A 17,205-nucleotide genomic window follows, 5' to 3' on the forward strand; every position below is an offset into this window, starting at 1 on the left:
AATTTTTCTTTCATGTTTTGCTATAAATATGTATCTGTATTTATTATAAAGTATATATCATTTCTCTGTTTTGGGACTTACCTGAGACGGGAATGGCTGAGGCAGATCCTCACCAATACAATGGACAGGTGTCCAGAGGGTAATCTGTCAATTATAAACCAGAGCTAGTTGCAAACTATGCAAAATAGCATTAGACACCTTAAAATGTAAATAGCAAATGGAAGTTATTTGGAATATGTGCCTCTGAGAAATTTTATATCAAATATGATATTTGTAGAAAACTGACGTAAGCAAAGGCTCTTCAGATGAGTATACATTAATACAAATGCCAACTTTTAACAGACTTAACAAATGCAAACATTACCCAGACCACAGAGGCAATTACACATATATATATGTACTTGTAAAAAATACAAAAGGGTAAAAATCAAAAGTAACTCAATATTTGTAAATAAATTCTGCAATAAACAGACTTTACATCTGATACATGTAAATGTTACAAAAATCCTTGTAGGCAGTAGTGCAAATGATGTCCTAGACCTTATGCAGGCTAGAATATATATCAGAGAAAATGTTGTACATTTTTATCCAAATAAAAACCCCGGCTGAGGTGGCAGAGGATAGTTTGGTTTTTTGGTTTTTTGGTTTTTTTTTTTTTTTTTTTTTTTTTTTGGCAATCAAAACGTTTGACTGACAGTTCCCTTAATATTGAGCTGCTTTTAAAATGTGCATTGGGAAATTTTAAATTCTCTCTACATGTAATAATAGTATGGTCTAGTCCAATCTAATTAAAATTAGATCTTTGATCCGCTCCAACTAGATCGCTACACTTTGTGTAGTTGGAGCGGATCAAAGATCTAATTTTAATTAGATTGGGTCTAGTCCTTTGAGGAATTTGAAGCTTTTAGGAATAAAACATGTACAATTTACAACAATGAGCCCTAATGATGGCACCGGGAATATCTCAAAATATCATGTATATTAAGCCTATTTTCACTATTTCGCCGGATCCGCAACTGCTTCCAGGCCCGTGCTAATGCCCTAAGCACACAAATTGCAGACCGACACTTGTACTGTGCTTTTGTAGTATAGGGGTGCACAGGTCAAAGAGTTATGACTACGCCGTGGTTTAGCTGCATATAGTTACATGTATAATATAATATGCATACACACGAAAAATGCAGAAAAATCAGCAAATCGAAATAAGAACCATATATTTAATTTCACAGTGAATTTCATCTTTAGCGATTTCTTCATCCGGCGTATATTTTCAGTTAGCCCAAATGTTGTGAAAACGTAGATAAAGTGCGTAGTGCAGGTTTGACCCAGTTTATCAATGCAGTTCACAGAAATGTTTTCCTCGAGGTATGCCTTTGAGACTTATTTTGATTTTAAAACAGTGGTTTAACTATGCACGTATATGTTAATATGGTCTTTTAATGTTTTATTTCTAGCACTGATTACAATAATCTATTGATGCATTAGCAATGTATTCCTGCACAAAATACACTAATCTTATCTTGTTGAAAACTACTTTATTCATGAACTTGGTTGTTGTTGTTTTTAACAGATAGAAGTAAGTAGAATAAAAATCGTGTGTCTTGGAATTTTTATGTTTGTAAACAATTGCTGGATTACAGTTTCCATAACTGGTGAGTAGATTTTTAAGCAAATGAACCACAAGAAAATAAGTATAGATCCTACAGAGTGTTTTGCAAATGGCAGACAAGATACGAAAGCCTATTTGTATCAAATAAAATTATATTACGCCCCACTATCTCGTTATAAGATCTTTTCTGGTAATTACGAAGAAAGATCTCGTAATTACAAGAAACATTTTCTTTTTTATTACGAATAAGTAGGAGAAAAGATGTCGTAATTAAGAGATAAGTATCTCGTAGTCACGAGACAAGTTTCTCGTAGTACAGAGAAAAATCGTGTATATAGAACTGAGTATTCTCTTTAGAGAAGTGGACAGGCTTTCGCCTACATCCACTTCTCTTAGCAAGCCTTCATGTTTTGATTCTGGAAAACGTATAAATCTCGAACCGGTGACGGTCTACACTTCAACTGACATTTCGTCTAAAATACGTCTGAATGTACGTAATAGACGTGTTATATTAACAATTTCAACATAAATACACACAATTGTCACAAGAAAACTGACCTTTAAGTATTGTTAATCCATTTTCACAAGTTCTCCATCCCGGATTTAAACTAATGTTTATCTACCACAGCTTATTAGAAAAAAATTTAAGTCGGATAATTTGGAAAAATTGGCGAAGACGTATTTTAATGTTCAAAAAAGTTTTTGACAATTCACTTTTGATTTAGCATATTTTTCAAAATTAATGTTATTACCTATACTTATTTTTACTATTTAAATACAATCTAGATGTAAATTTGAGCTTAAAAAATACTTCATTACTTCCTCACTGACAATACTAAAAAATATTTTCTTTTATTTTTAAACGATATTAACTCTACCTCTCCCGAGAACTGAAAAAAAGATTTAAAATAAAGATCAAAGAATTTGAACGAAACTTTAGGAAATACTGTCTCGTTAATTTAAAAAGAGTAGACGATTTCTCTCGTTTCATTATTATTTTGTAAAAATAGTTTCCATTCTTATCCGAATTAGAGATTTTTCAATACTTCAAGAGTTACATGCACATAATTTAAATCCGGGATGGAGAACTTGTGAAAATGGATTAACAATACTTAAAGGTCAGTTTTCTTGTGACAATTGTGTGTATTTATGTTAAAATTGTTAATATAACACTTTTATTACGTACATTCAGACGTATTTTAGACGAAATGTCAGTTGAAGTGTAGACCGTCACCGGTTCGAGATTTACACATTTTCCAGAATCAAAACATGAAGGCTTGCTAAGAGAAGTGGATGTAGGCGAAAGCCTGTCCACTTCTCTAAAGAGAATAAGAACTGAGTTGTGTAAATTTTACCAAAACGTGATATCGCTTAGAATTTCACAACAAAGAAATTCTGCAGCTTTTAACTTATTTAGAGAATATGTCCTAAAGTATTACGGTTTTTGTTAGTGCCTTTCTCAGCAGATAAAATATTTTTTGGATACTCGTTCCTAAGCTATGTTTTATCCGCCAGTGAAAGCCATATTAGAATAGATTGCTTCAATATATCTTGATTCCTCGACCCGCCATTATTATAACAGCGTTTAAAAGAGAAAAGGTTATGTACATGTATATATTTTCTCGTGATAATTTGATCTTTTCTCAAAATTACGAAATAATATTCTCTCATTTACGAGATATTTTCTCGTACTCTCACGAGAAATCATATCGTAATTACAGGAAAATTATAAGATAATTACGATATATTTTTTCGTAATTACAAAAAATGTTATCAGGTATTTACGAGATATCTTCTCGTAATTACGAGAAAAGATATCGTAATAATGAGATAATTTTTTCGGGAAAACAAGGTCTTTTCTAGTAGTTGTGAGATTTTTACTCGCTATAACGAAACAATTTTCTTGTATTATCTCGTTATTAAGATATAATGGGGCGTTATTTTTTATACTTGATACTAATAGGCTTTCGTACCAATAGGGATTCATGTGAAAATATTTTTTTTTCATCAAACCGGAGAGCAGAAGTACTGCAAAACAACAGTTAAGCATTTAAAAGAAATTGGCCTTGTATCTTTGTTTTGCATGATATTCACACTCAGGGATTTTCTTTTACTTTTTATGTCCATCATGATTAATTTTACATTCATTTCTGTGCGTGATAGAGTAGATTGATTGATGTATTTTTACAATCCTTGCAATATTATTTCACTAGTGCTCAAATGAGATCACCGAAATAATACAGATGAAGTGCTTCAAATTTAAACTTGACGCTTAGGGCCATTGCGCAGTTGGTGTCTTTTACCAACGACTGTATTTTTTTTTAGGTCGAGCGCTTAGCAAAGGAACCGTTGCTACTTATTTTTAGTTTCTTATCGATAGGGCTTGCACCCAGAACCGCACGACTACGGAGCGAGCGCTCTACTGACTGAGCTATCGTCGAGAGAGAGAGAGTGTGTGTAACTGTTTGAAATATTGAATACCAATTTTTTTATTTGTTTTCTTTATTTCCTTGTACGTTATCGTACAATACGATTCCTTGATATTTCAAACATTTAAAAAAATATTAGTTAAAACAGTCTCCTTCTGTGTTCAATAATTCAGAAGTGAAAAAAAAATTAAATAGATTACATGATCAATTTATACTGGTGCCAGCTGACAAAGCAGGTACCAACATTGTCTTTGTTTGTAAGGCTCATTATTTTAATAGTATTTTAGAGGAACTGGGATTTAATTCTACAAGTGGTAATCCAACTTATACCTATGGCTCCCTTTCTAAGGAGGAAATTTTTCAAAATCATACGTCAGTTTTAAATATTTTTGATATTCCCAACAATCAAAATGAATTTGAATTACCATACCTATATGGATTCCTAACTTCATAAAAATCCTTTCAAACAAAGATACAAAGCGGTTCCAGTAAATGTTCTACCAAAACTCTTTCTTTACTTTTCTCTAAAATATTAACAGCAGTGAAGGAGAAACTTCCGGAGTACAGTACATCAGTATATTTGAGAAGTGGTGTAAATCAGATGTGGATACTTAAAAATTCCAAGGAAGAAAATTTGAAATCTTTAAACAAAAACAAACCTTTATTAGCAGACCTTATTTTGTATTCGTATTAAGCAGAACTTATTCAAAATCTTATACACCAGAAGAAGAAAACACTTGCTGTGGCCTTCAACTTGACATTTAGATATATCGACGACGTACTATCAATTAACAAGAGTTACTTCCATTCTTGTCTTGACTCTATAACTTGACTCTTCCCAGTGAACCTGAAATGAAAGATATCACAGATTCTGATATATTTCTTTCATATTTGGATATTTTACTAGAAAAAGGCGGTAATGGTGCCCTAACACCCAAGCTTTATGAAAAACATGATGACTTTAACTTTTCAATCGTCAACTTCCGTTACTTACGTAGCAATTTACCCTTTTCACCTGCATATGGGGTTTATGTCTCTCAGTTAATTCGATACGTAATAGAATGCTCAACGTACGAACAAATTCTAAAACCAGGGGAAAGCTATTGACAAACAAGTCATGAAACAGGAATATCAACAGTCTCGTTTAAAGTCATCATTTCGCAAGATCTATGGTCGATACAGTGACATTGTCAGCAAATACAACTTATCATTAAGTTAAATGCTGACTAACGATTTTCATACTAATTCCTAAACCATTCTTTATACACTGAATTGTCTACGGATATTTCCGTTTTCCTAATCATGACATGGAGCATACGGCGGGTGTGACCAGTCGGCAGGGGATGCCCACTCCTCCATGGCACCTGATCCCACCTCTGATGTTTTAGAGGTCCGTGTTTGCTTTGTTCCCGATTTGTTTTGTTTGAATGAACTTCTAAGCTGGAATACTGTTCGTTATCTCCATATTTCATTTGTAAACTGTGATACACGAAACATATCAATATGACTCGGAACACGCCTTTAATATTAACTGAACTGTATGTTATGCATTAATATGTTTTTACTGTTTCTATTTTTTATGTATTGTTTCCAAACGGTCAATCTGAAAATGATCTGAAAATGAAATTTCACTTCATTTTCGTAAGTTATACTACATGCAAAAGGCACCAGAAATATAAAATTACTCTCATTTTTTCTCTTTTCGTATGTCTGTATATCATCCAGATACTTTTTGCCTATTTAGATACATAAATGTGATTAGATAATTTCATTATGTATATAATATATATCTGTAGTATTGCGCCATACATGACAGAGTCCTAAGTAGTCTAGTTATCTGCAGTCCATTGATCATTATTTCATCTCCTTATGCAGGTAGTTCAGTTAAGTGTTTTTTTTTTTCATTAAATGTCATTCAAAATCCATTTCCAGTTGTAAGTAAACTACATTGTTACAAGTCCTTATTTACATCAACATAGCTGTAAGTATACCAAAACATTATTGAATTTTAATAGGTCACCTGAGTCACTCAGATAACCTATTGCTATCCGTTTTTGTCTGTCGTCGTGCGTCGTCCGTCTGCATTAACATTTGAACATTTTCATCTTCTTCTCTGGAACCGCTGAACCACTTTCATTCAATTTTTGCATAAAGCATCTATGAGTAAAGGGGAACAAAAATTATGAATTTCATGGTCCCCGCCCCCTGGGGTCTGTGGTGTGGGGTTAAACCCACCAAAATTAATTTAATCTTTAAAAATATTCTTTACTCCTTTACTTCAAGCAGTCAAACTGTTGTCATGATTGTAATAAGCATAGTCCTCTACCAAAATTGTGAAATTCATGGGGTTCTGGTGCTAGACGGGACTTTATAGATCATATAGAGAAAATGCATCAATTGTTTGCAAATCGTCTCTGCTCCTGGGTATTAAACAAACTAACAGAGTATATAGTTATGATAAGTAAGGGTACCTCTTCCAAAATTTTGAATTTCATGGCCCCTGAGTCAGGGTTTCTGGTGTTAGGGTAGGGCTCTATTGATTATACAGTGGAAATGCATTAATTTTTTGAAAATCTTCTCTGCTCCTGTGTATTAAACAGACTAACTATGTACATAGTTATGGTGAGCTAGAGTGATAAATCGGGGACAGATTAGAACTTACCTAATGAGTTGTTACTGAATGAAATACATGGAAATAACGATCAGTATTAAAGCTCAAAAGTCCATTAAACAGTACAAATCAGGAGCAGAGCAAACACGGACCTCTAAAGCATCAGAGATGGGATCAAGTGCCATGGAGGAGTGAGCATCCCCTGCCGACTGGTCACACCCGCCGTGTGCTCCTTGTCATGATCGGGAAATAACGGAAAAATTCAACGACAATTCAGTATAATTGTAAATAATGGCCAAACAATTAGTATGAAAAATGTCAGTCAGCATTTGACTTAATGATAGATTGTATTTGCTTACAAGGTCATTGAATCCACCATAGAACTTACAAAATGATGACTTTAAACGAGACTGCTGATATTCTTGTTTCATCAACTTGTTTGTCAATAAGCTACCTCGTTTTAGGCATTGGTCATACGTAGAGCATATATTTGCGTATCGAATCAACTGAGAGATATAAACCCCGTATGCAGTTGATGAAGGTATATTGCTGCATAAGTAAGGGAAGTTGACGATTGAAAAGTTAAAGTCATCACGTTTATCATAAAGCTTTGTTGTAAGATTACCATTAACGTCTTGTTCTAGTAAAATATCCAAACATGAAACAGATGTGTCAGACTCTGTGATATCTTTTATTTCAAGCTCATCGGGATGTATCGTATCGATATAAGATTGAAAATAACCATTGTTAATTGACAATACGTCGTCGATTAATCTAAATGTCGAATTGAAGGCCACAGCAAGTGTTTTCTTCTTTTCACGTATAAGATTTTACATAAATTCTACATCAAATGAATACAAAAATAGGTCTGCTAATAAGGGGGCGCAGTTTGTACTCATGGAAATTCCAATAGATTGTTGAAAGACCTGGTCTCCAAAAACCATGCACATACATATTGACAATCAGAAGCTCAAGCATCCTTTTAATATCAACTTCAGAGTACTTGTGTGTACAATCAGAATGGTTTTTAACAAAATAATTTTGCAAAGGACCAATGACAAGGTAAGTAAATTTACGAGTTCCATTTTTATTGAAAAAGCAGCTGTCAATGATGTCAAAAAGTCTGGACTTTAATTTATCGTGGGAATGGTTGTGTATAAAGTTGAAAAGTCGTAAGTTTTTATGTTGTTGATTTTTTTTTAAAATTTTGTGATTTCAAATTTTCCAAAAGTTCCTTGGAATTTTTAAGTAATCATGAAGTTTCTCCTTCACTACTGTTAATATTTTAGTGAGGAGTAAAGAAAGAGTCATATACTGGAACCAGCTACGGATCTTTGTTTATAAGGATCTTTATGAAGTTTCGGAATCCAGTATACAGATATGGTAATTCAAATTCACTTTGGTTATTGGGAATATTAAAAATATTAAAAACTGACGTATGATTTTGAAGAATTCCCTCCTTAGAAAGGGAGCCATGGGTATAAGGTGCATTACCACTTGCAGAATTAAATCCCAGCTCCTCTAAAATACAATTAAAATAATGAGCCTTACAAACAAAGACAATGTTGTTAACTGCTTTGTCAGCAGAGACCAGTACATACTGATCGTGTAATCTATCTAATTCTTTTTTTTCACTTCAGAATTATTGAACACAGAAAGATAGTTGGTTTTCATTTTGCCCCTCATTCGCTTAATGCGAGATTTTAACATACATCTGATACATTTAATCCATATTGACAACGTGTCAAGAATCCATAATATTTATGAAATTATGACGCCAATTAAAAGATCTGGGTTCCCTAAATTTTGGTCTTTTTGAAATTATTGATTTAAGTTCCTCATTATCAACTATATTTACGTCACCAGTAATAAGGTGTCCAGCAGGACTATAGTTGTAGGGTGAAGAAGAACATGAACAGAAAGGAGGATAATGTTTCAGATGCTTTGTAAAGTTTTTTTGTAATTAAAAAGTTTGGCAATAGTTGATGCATTTTTGTAGTAAATACAAGGTGAAGTCTTCAACTTGAAATACGGGGGAATACAAGACTGGACCCTTTTGTGATTAAGAATATTACTTATATTATCCGCGTCAATTCCTTTATTGGCATGCTGAAGTTTAAGGAAAAACGGATTGTTTTAGCTGCATTTTCTTCTGTAAAATGTGGCAGTTTAAAAAGCCTATGATTTGCAATATCCATAACCACAGATCCGAGCCTGTATTCTGGTGTCAAGGAATCAAAAAATGGACTTTCCTCGACTTTTTCAAGTAGACTATTTAAAAGTTTCAAATTAAGGGGCAGAGTAAAGTTTGGTGAAGTTTGAATACTATAGATTTATTATTTCGTTGATCCTGATCGTCCTATTTTTCTTGCTTTTGGTCAACAAAGCTTCATCTATCAGTTAAGTTTATTTTATACTGTATGGATCTAAATTGTTGTGTTATACTCAGGCGACCGTTAAGGCCCTTGGGCCTTACACTATCTTCAGAATATTATTATTTTTTTTTTTTTTGGATTTAAACTATTCTTAATTATTTTATTTTTTTTTTTATTTTTTTAATGTATTTGGGGGGGGGGGGGGGGGGGGGCTAACCAGACACTGAGTGCATAACTTTGCAATAGATCAATATTGTTAGTTGAAAGATTAAATTTACTTCAAGTCTTTGTTCTAACCAACATCTCTTTATTTCTTACTTCACAATTTTCGAAGTGACTTTGCCAACAATTACACTAACTGTTGTGCTGATTTCCAGAGTTTTAAACCATGATAAGCCTTTCCTTAAACACACAGACGTTGGTTGTTAGTGTTTGTGTTGGTCTTCTGGTATATTACGTCATCAAACGCCTACGATATCGTCTGCCACCAGGGCCTTGGTGCATACCAGTCATTGGCCACTATCAAAGTTAGTACTGATATTATTATTTTTAGCATAAACGCTTAAGTGACCTGAGCAAATTGTTTTATCACATCATAAAACCAAGAAACTACTCCTTATTACAAATAGCTATCATATTCTATTGATTTTCAAATAATACTATTTATTATCATTTAGAAGGTTACATATGACATATGTATATAACGAGAGACATAAAAAAAATAGTACTGCATGAATTTAATATCATATTTGATTTGGTTTTTTCCCTGAAAAAATACTGATGTATTTTTAATGATCTCCAGTTTATAGCGCACCTAGTCTACATAGGCAAGTCGTTGAACTTTCCAAAACATATGGGCCTGTTGTACGACTCTCGGTTGGTAAGTAAATTTCTAAGTTTTAGTTCATTTTCATAGAGGGTACAGTGTAGATGTGACCCCCCTCCTTTAAAAAAGCAGATAAAAGAGACAATTTAATACCTCTGAAATACTGATTTTGAAATGAAATGACTCGAACTTTGAATAATGTCCTCTTTTTTTAAATACATGTAAATCTAGCTATTTAGCAATTACACCGTACTTATTTTCTCGTTCAGGACCATCAACATGGGTGTTTCTAAATAACTTTGATGTTGTCTTGGAGGCGCTGGTGAAAAGAAATGCAGATTTTGCAGGACGAACACCTTTCCCATCAGGTTACATATCTACTTTGAACAATTTACACAAGTACTGTAATTATTATATATAAAACACTTTTGATGCCAATTTTATAAGTACATTTTACAGTGCTTCTCCCTTGTAATGCCACCCCCAACCTAATGCCAAAACATTTCGAAGTCCTGGTTTTCTCGCCATATAAAACCCCGTTTTACCATTTCCTAGGTATGAAAAACTGAATACCATGTGTGCATAGATATATTTTGGCCCAGTTAAAGAAGTATACGTTTAATATGACAGATCCACAGTCAAAGTGTATTTTATGTTTTGAAAACACGAACGCTAGACATGGACTGGAAGTTGTGACTAGTGATTCTGTATTTGAAGTCTTAGGACTTTACATTAGAAAAACAGTTTAAGAAATAAAATAAAAACAATTCAACAACAATAAAAATTATAAAAATTAAACATGTACCAAAAAATATATAAGATTTAATAACAGCGGAGGGCAATTTCCTCTGCTTTCAAAAGCCTTTAGAATTGCATTCCCCCATCATAATGCCATCCCCGTTATAACGCCAAAATTGCAGAGGTACAAATATTGGCAATAATAAAACGGGGGAACACTGTATGATTATACTTACATGTACAGGTTGTGTTTGTACCATATTTTGTATGAAATTTATTCATATTTATTTATTTTATTATTTATTTTATTATTCATTTATTATATCATTATTGATGTTATGTCATAATTCTGTGGAATTATTTTTAATTTTACATTAATTTTCCAGGGGAAATGTTTACTGAAGGCGGCAAAGACATCGTATTAAGTACATATACACCAACATGGAAATTCCATAGGAAAGTCGCAGGGAAAGCTCTTCGGTAAACCTATTGAGGACATATTTTGAGTACATATTTTAAATATGCTTGGCACATAACTGTATATTTTCCACTGTCCAGAAGTTATGGTGATGCTGTTTATTACAGGATTAAAAGCTCTATAGATCTTGACAAGAGGAATGAAAATTTCATTTATTTAAAAAATACAGTTTGGTGGTGTTGTCAACTCAGGCTCAGAGCAATGCATTCACAAAAATTAGCAGAACTACGTTAATATATATAATTCAGATATCAATAGATTGTTAACCAGGTTTCAAGCAACACAAATGGTATTTTTCCAGCAAGTAGATATACATTATTCATGGTAGAAGTGTCACCTGAGTTCATTTAAAATCTTTCTATAACAAACATTTCTATGTTAAATTGACTTTCATGTTTGTTTCCATGTTGTCTTTGTTTGTTTTGTTTGTTTGCTTAACGTCCCTTAGAGAATTTTTCATTTATATTGAGATGCCACCACATACCGGTGGAGGGCTGCAAATTTAAGGCCTTTGAACAGTGAAGGATCTATATTCTTCGTGCCAGCACCTTCTGCGACACGGGACATCGGTTTATAGGTCTCTTCCGAAGGAACGGTCTGTCACGACAGCCGTCGTGTTCTGTTCAGTCAGACACAACAAGATTTTTTTTCTATTTACATTTTTTTTATATATAAATAAAATCAGTATTTACAATATTTACACCATATTTATACAGTTATAATTTACAATATGTATATCTTAAAAGTCTCTTTCAATCCACGTCAACCTGGTGTTCGCTCACAACCACGTCCATACACGCCCCGTTTCACGACGGACTCCCGCCAACTGGCTCACAGTGGGTCTCCGGTCTATTGAACGTCATTGCCAACACACACATGACTAGATATTATCAGGATTATATCAGGAACCTTTAAATTAAATAACATTTTTAAGTCACAGGTTACGTATACCTTAAAAAAAACTAGTCACCATTGACTATCATTGCACAAATGGCACACCGTACAAACAGTAAATCTAACCAAACACTGTTATATATGTAGACAGCGTTAAGAATACACAATTTCTCAACACAAATGGTTTTAACAACTAAACCCACGACACCGACTGTATAAGCGGCAAAACAAAATACATTGCGTGCGTACATAACTTAGTACATGCACAAAACAAGAACATTACACGCATGAGTAACTCTACTCAGCAAAACTTGTATACGTAAACAGTAACAAAATCATTACTTAACCCGTTTTCTTACAAAGTTAACAAATCTTAATGCAATATCAAAATACTGAATCATAAGAAAATTTAACTTACCCCTCATGGAGAAATGGTTACCGTTGTAAAAACTACCTATTTACACATCTTGGATTGTACGTCAAGCATGTAAAAAGTATGAAAACGTGGACCCCGGCTAGGTGGTCAGCAATGCAGCGATTTAAATACTCCAAATACAATAGGCCGTAACAACCCAATGCCTGCAATTTCTAAATTTGAGGTTCATTACAGGTAACAGAATAAAGAGGTCCCGTAAAGGAAAAAATTAGTAAAAATCATAAACATAAATGAAACAATAATCGGGATTAAATTTTGATTGTGACACGGTCTCCACGTCTAGCCTGGTTCCCTGGCTCATCCTTGCCAAGGCAGGAGATGGCCCTAGTGTGGTGGAGTATTCGAAGCATAACAGGGACAGGGAACCAGGCTATCTCGCAGTCGGATTCGAAACCGCGACGTAAGGATCAACTCCTTACTCTGCGACTCTTGAGCAAACGCTCTAACCACTGCGCCACGCGGGCGACTCCATTTTGGAAAAACTATATAAAACAAACCCAATGGATTCAGCACATGGGAACCCTATACAAAGAAAAAAATGCTGAAGCTATAATTATATGGTTTCCACATTGCGGTAACCATACTTGAAACCAGAAACATTATGTTTCAGTAAGGTTTCTATATATTTTCAGTTTTTTCGGAAACTGGACCTATCATAAAATCTTTGATTGTCAACATACTCGTGTTATGCATGACATCTCAATGTACGAGCATGTAGATTTTTTTTCATTTTCTTTTTCTAATTTACACACGTAAGCCTTATTTCCTAGTTCAATCACGTAGCAAAAGATAAGAAAAACAACGGAATATGTGACTTCCAATCATTTATTTCTTAACATTTGTTCAATGACTATGCGTTATTTTAGGCACTATTTACAAGGAGATCTTCTAGAAAACATGATTCAGGACAACATGACCAAGTTCTTGGATAAAATGGCCGAGGAAAAGGAACCGTTTGAGTTCAGTACTTATGCTAACTTAATGGTTTACCATCAACTCTACACAATTTGCTTCGGAGAGAAGTAAGTTTCTGAATTTAAATCACAAAGGAAAAGAATGGAAGAACATTCTTTCGCCCGTCTTCCTAGATAAAGTCGGATATTTTTTCCAGAACGAAAATTAATGTCAAGATTATTTCCAGTCTATTTCCATGCATATGGTGATAATAAATATGTAATCAGTAAAGATTTTTTTTTCTTCTTCTCTGTTGAGTCATTTTTTCTTTCTTTGAAGGAAATCACCTGATGACCCGGAAGTGATGTCACTGTTGAAGCTTGACGAGGAATTGATAGAGACATGGGGAGTTGGGCTCTTCATGTTGTTTGAAGATGCTTTTCCGTATCTGAAGGACATATGTCCGACGAAAACGTGGAGAAATCTTACAAGAATTACAGAGGATATGTTTAAAGTGATTCGCACCAAATTTTATGAACACAAAGCGACATTTCAATCAGGTTTAAATATATGTATAAAGAAATTTGTTTTCAATGCATTCTTGTTTTTTCCTTCTTTTATGGTTTTGATATTTTCTGAAAGAAAGATTTTATGATTTTCCACAGGCACTGTCTATGTTTTTTTTTTTTTTTTTTTTTTTTTTTTTTTTTTTTTGAAACAATATTCTATTATTAGTATTTTGAAGTTTTAATAGTCATACTAATTTCCCACTCTTTGATTTATATGAATGCTGTGTCCAAATGATTACCATATTCACTAATGTACTAACATTTATTCATTAATGTACTAACATTTTTTTCATAAATGATTAGGCGTTAACAGAGACTTTACTGACAGTTTACTTAAAGCGAGACAAGAAGCTGAAAACGAGGGGGATGAGGACGCTCTTGAGAAACTGACCGATACACATTTAATTCAAACCATTATGGATATATTTTTGGGTACGTTTCCTTTCTTTTACTTAATATCATTATGGTATTATTGTGTCTATCCCCCCCCCCCCCCGATATTTTAACCATTAATCCATGTCTTTCAGCTGGGACAGAAACCACTAGATTTACTATGGACTGGTTCATGAGTTTTATTTCTGGAATTCCAGAAATCCAGATGAAATGTCAGGAGGAAATAGACCGAGTTGTTGGTATGTAAGACGATGAACACATGTATTACATTCTACACCGATTTTCAAACTCAGAACTGTCGTTATTAGCTTGTATGTGCCTTGTAGCCTTTCTAGCATATCTTATTCATAGGCTCAGACCGCATATCAATGAAGCATCGGAACGCCTTGGATTTTACCGAGGCCTGTCTGTTTGAAACTTGGCGAAGGGCATCCTTAGTCGCTTTGAGCATTCCACATGCCACAATATGTGACACAAAAGTTGGTAAGTTGCGTGTACTTTCTGTTTAATCATGTATAGTTTGTGTTTCATAACTACATGTATGTACATGTAACTTTTATATTCAATAAGTTTACAGATTAATACAGAAGCAGTTAAATCTCCCGCCCCCTTTTTTTTAAGAATTGAAAAGGTTTGGATTACTTTGTAAATAATCATGTTCTTGTCAGATTGGTTTTTGACGAAAAGAAGTATATTAGAAATGTTCCATCTATGTATACCATATTCATATTGATATCTATGTAGTTTTTGGAGATCAAGTCTTCCAACAATCTGTCGGAATTCCCATGGGTACTAATTGCGCCCTGTTATTAGCAGACCTATTTTTTGTATTCATGTGAAGCAGAATTTATTCAAAATCTTATACAGGAGAAGAAGAAAACACTTGCTATGGCCTTCAACTCGACTTTAGATATATCGACGATGCATTATCACTTAACAATAATTACTTCCTTTCATATGTTGACTCAATATATCCCAGTGAACTTGTAATAAAAGATACCACAGAGTCTGACACATCTGTTTCATATTTGGATATTTTACTAGGAAAAAAGTTAATGATAACCTAACAACAAAACTTTATGATAAACGTGATGACTAACTTTTTTATCGTCAACTTCCCTTACTTATGTGGCAATATACATGTACATGTACCCTTATCACTTTCATGTGGGGTATATGTCTCCCAGTTGATTCGATAGGTAAGAGCATACTGTACGAACAATTTTTAAACGAGGCAAGCTATTGACAAACAAGTTGATGAAACAAGGATATCAACATTATCGTTTAAAGTCATTATTTGGCATGTTCCATGGTCGATGCATTGACCTTGTCAGCAAAACCAGTCTATCATTGAATTGAATGCTGGCTGACGTTTTACATTCAAATTGTTAGGCCATTGTTTGCACACTGGGTTGTCTAATGATTTTTCCGTTTGCCCGATCATGACAAGGAGCACCTTTTGACAGGTCGACAGGGGATGCTTACTCCTCCATAGCCCCTGATCCACCTCTGATGTTTTTAGAGGTCTGTGTTTGCTCTGCTCCCGATTTGTATCGTTTTAAAGGACTTTTGAGCTTGATTACTGTTCGTTATATCCATATTTCATCTAAATTTTATAACTGATTTGATATTTCCTAGAAACTCTATTTTACTTATCGGTTACTTTTTCTGTCCTTGCAACAACAGGCGGTTACGATATCCCCAAAGGGACAACGGTCCTCATCAACATTTGGGCGCTTCACAATGACCCCAACTACTGGAAGGATCCCGAGAAATTTGACCCTTATCGCTTCCTGGATGAAAACGGTAAATTGAAACCGACAAGACCAGAGAGTTGGCTTCCTTTTTCGGCAGGCCGACGAGTGTGTTTGGGAGAGACACTCGCTAGACCGGATATTCTGCTAATGTGTGCAAATCTGCTACAGAGATTTGAGATCCACCTCCCCGAGGGTGTCAAGCCACAGCTTGGTGGCAAAGTTCTCTCAGAGGGCATGGACGTACCGGTGGATTACAAGATTGTCGTCAGGGAACGTCAAAAACAATAAAATCCGAATTTATTATATTGCTATTATGGAACTTGCATATTTTAATTCTTCAGTTATGCATACTTAAATTACTGATGTACATAATTATTTAATGTGCATAGTAAGACGTTTTCACTGAAATCACACAGTATTTTTTCGTCATATATTTAGTGATTCTTTTGCAACGAAATGACTAATTTTAAACTTTTACATACAGTGAGACAAGTATTTTCGTTAATTTTAAATAGTGTGAATAAAACAGCATTATTTATATAGAGAAAAATAAAACAAACATGATTTTAAACACGTTTATTTTTTTATGTTAAATTGGCGATTGTTGGTCGTGACATATTTAAAAGCAGCAAGGGGTCGCCAAGCATAAAGAGCGACCCCAAATTACAACAAGCAGCAGCAAACAAAATGAAAGCATAATTATACATTCACTATTGATAAGCATAACAATGGCCGTTCCGGGTATATCGCGAATGGTAATTAACTTTACAGTTATATGTTATGTATTTTGCATAAACTTTACATGTATGCAGTTATCGTTTCGGGTTAACCGCGAACGTTACTAAAAATATTTTTGCAAGCAAAGCAGTGCATGAATTTGTTGAAAGCAGTAAACATTTTGCACAGCAGCTGAGTTTGTTTTAAGCAAGCAAAGCAGACCAATTCATGAATTTGTTGAAAGCAGCACACATTTTCACAGTAAATGAGTTTGTTTTAAGCAGCAGCAGCACAATGAAATATAGCATCAGTTGAATGGCTCGCAATCGGCGCAATGTGAATAAAAACAGCATTAGGAAACACTGTGGATATCTAAATGAATTTAAATTCAGGTAAATCATATGTAAGGTATGTGTTTAAGGATATATTACAGGAATGTGACATGTAAATCACTAGCTTACAATGTATTGTGTCTTTGC

General features: G+C 34.0%; 1 protein-coding gene across 1 annotated transcript; it reads left to right on the forward strand.

Moving 5' to 3' along the window:
* The first annotated feature begins 1,570 nt into the window (after positions 1-1,570).
* On the forward strand, positions 1,571-16,512 carry LOC133202637 (steroid 17-alpha-hydroxylase/17,20 lyase-like). The gene is made up of 11 exons (XM_061338491.1): positions 1,571-1,652; positions 9,402-9,551; positions 9,827-9,904; positions 10,120-10,218; positions 10,975-11,068; positions 13,263-13,418; positions 13,630-13,850; positions 14,163-14,291; positions 14,387-14,491; positions 14,604-14,735; positions 15,939-16,512. Exons 2-11 carry the CDS (start codon positions 9,413-9,415, stop codon positions 16,295-16,297), a joined length of 1,512 nt encoding a protein of 503 aa, XP_061194475.1. The 5' UTR covers positions 1,571-1,652; positions 9,402-9,412; the 3' UTR covers positions 16,298-16,512.
* Positions 16,513-17,205: the final 693 nt, after the last annotated feature.

The sequence above is a fragment of the Saccostrea echinata genome, unplaced genomic scaffold (genome assembly GCF_033153115.1).
Source record: "Saccostrea echinata isolate AGI-Se365-2 ecotype Australia unplaced genomic scaffold, CSIRO_AGI_Sech_v1 ptg000047l, whole genome shotgun sequence".
Classification (NCBI taxonomy): domain Eukaryota; kingdom Metazoa; phylum Mollusca; class Bivalvia; order Ostreida; family Ostreidae; genus Saccostrea; species Saccostrea echinata.

Bases quoted from the DNA above. Each gene is read 5' to 3' on its own strand.
- LOC133202637 (XM_061338491.1), top strand. From the start codon at position 9,413: ATGATAAGCCTTTCCTTAAACACACAGACGTTGGTTGTTAGTGTTTGT. The intron at 9,552-9,826 runs GTTAGTACTGAT...AATGATCTCCAG, and splicing joins AGTCATTGGCCACTATCAAA to TTTATAGCGCACCTAGTCTA. The intron at 13,851-14,162 runs GTTTAAATATAT...ATAAATGATTAG, and splicing joins CAAAGCGACATTTCAATCAG to GCGTTAACAGAGACTTTACT.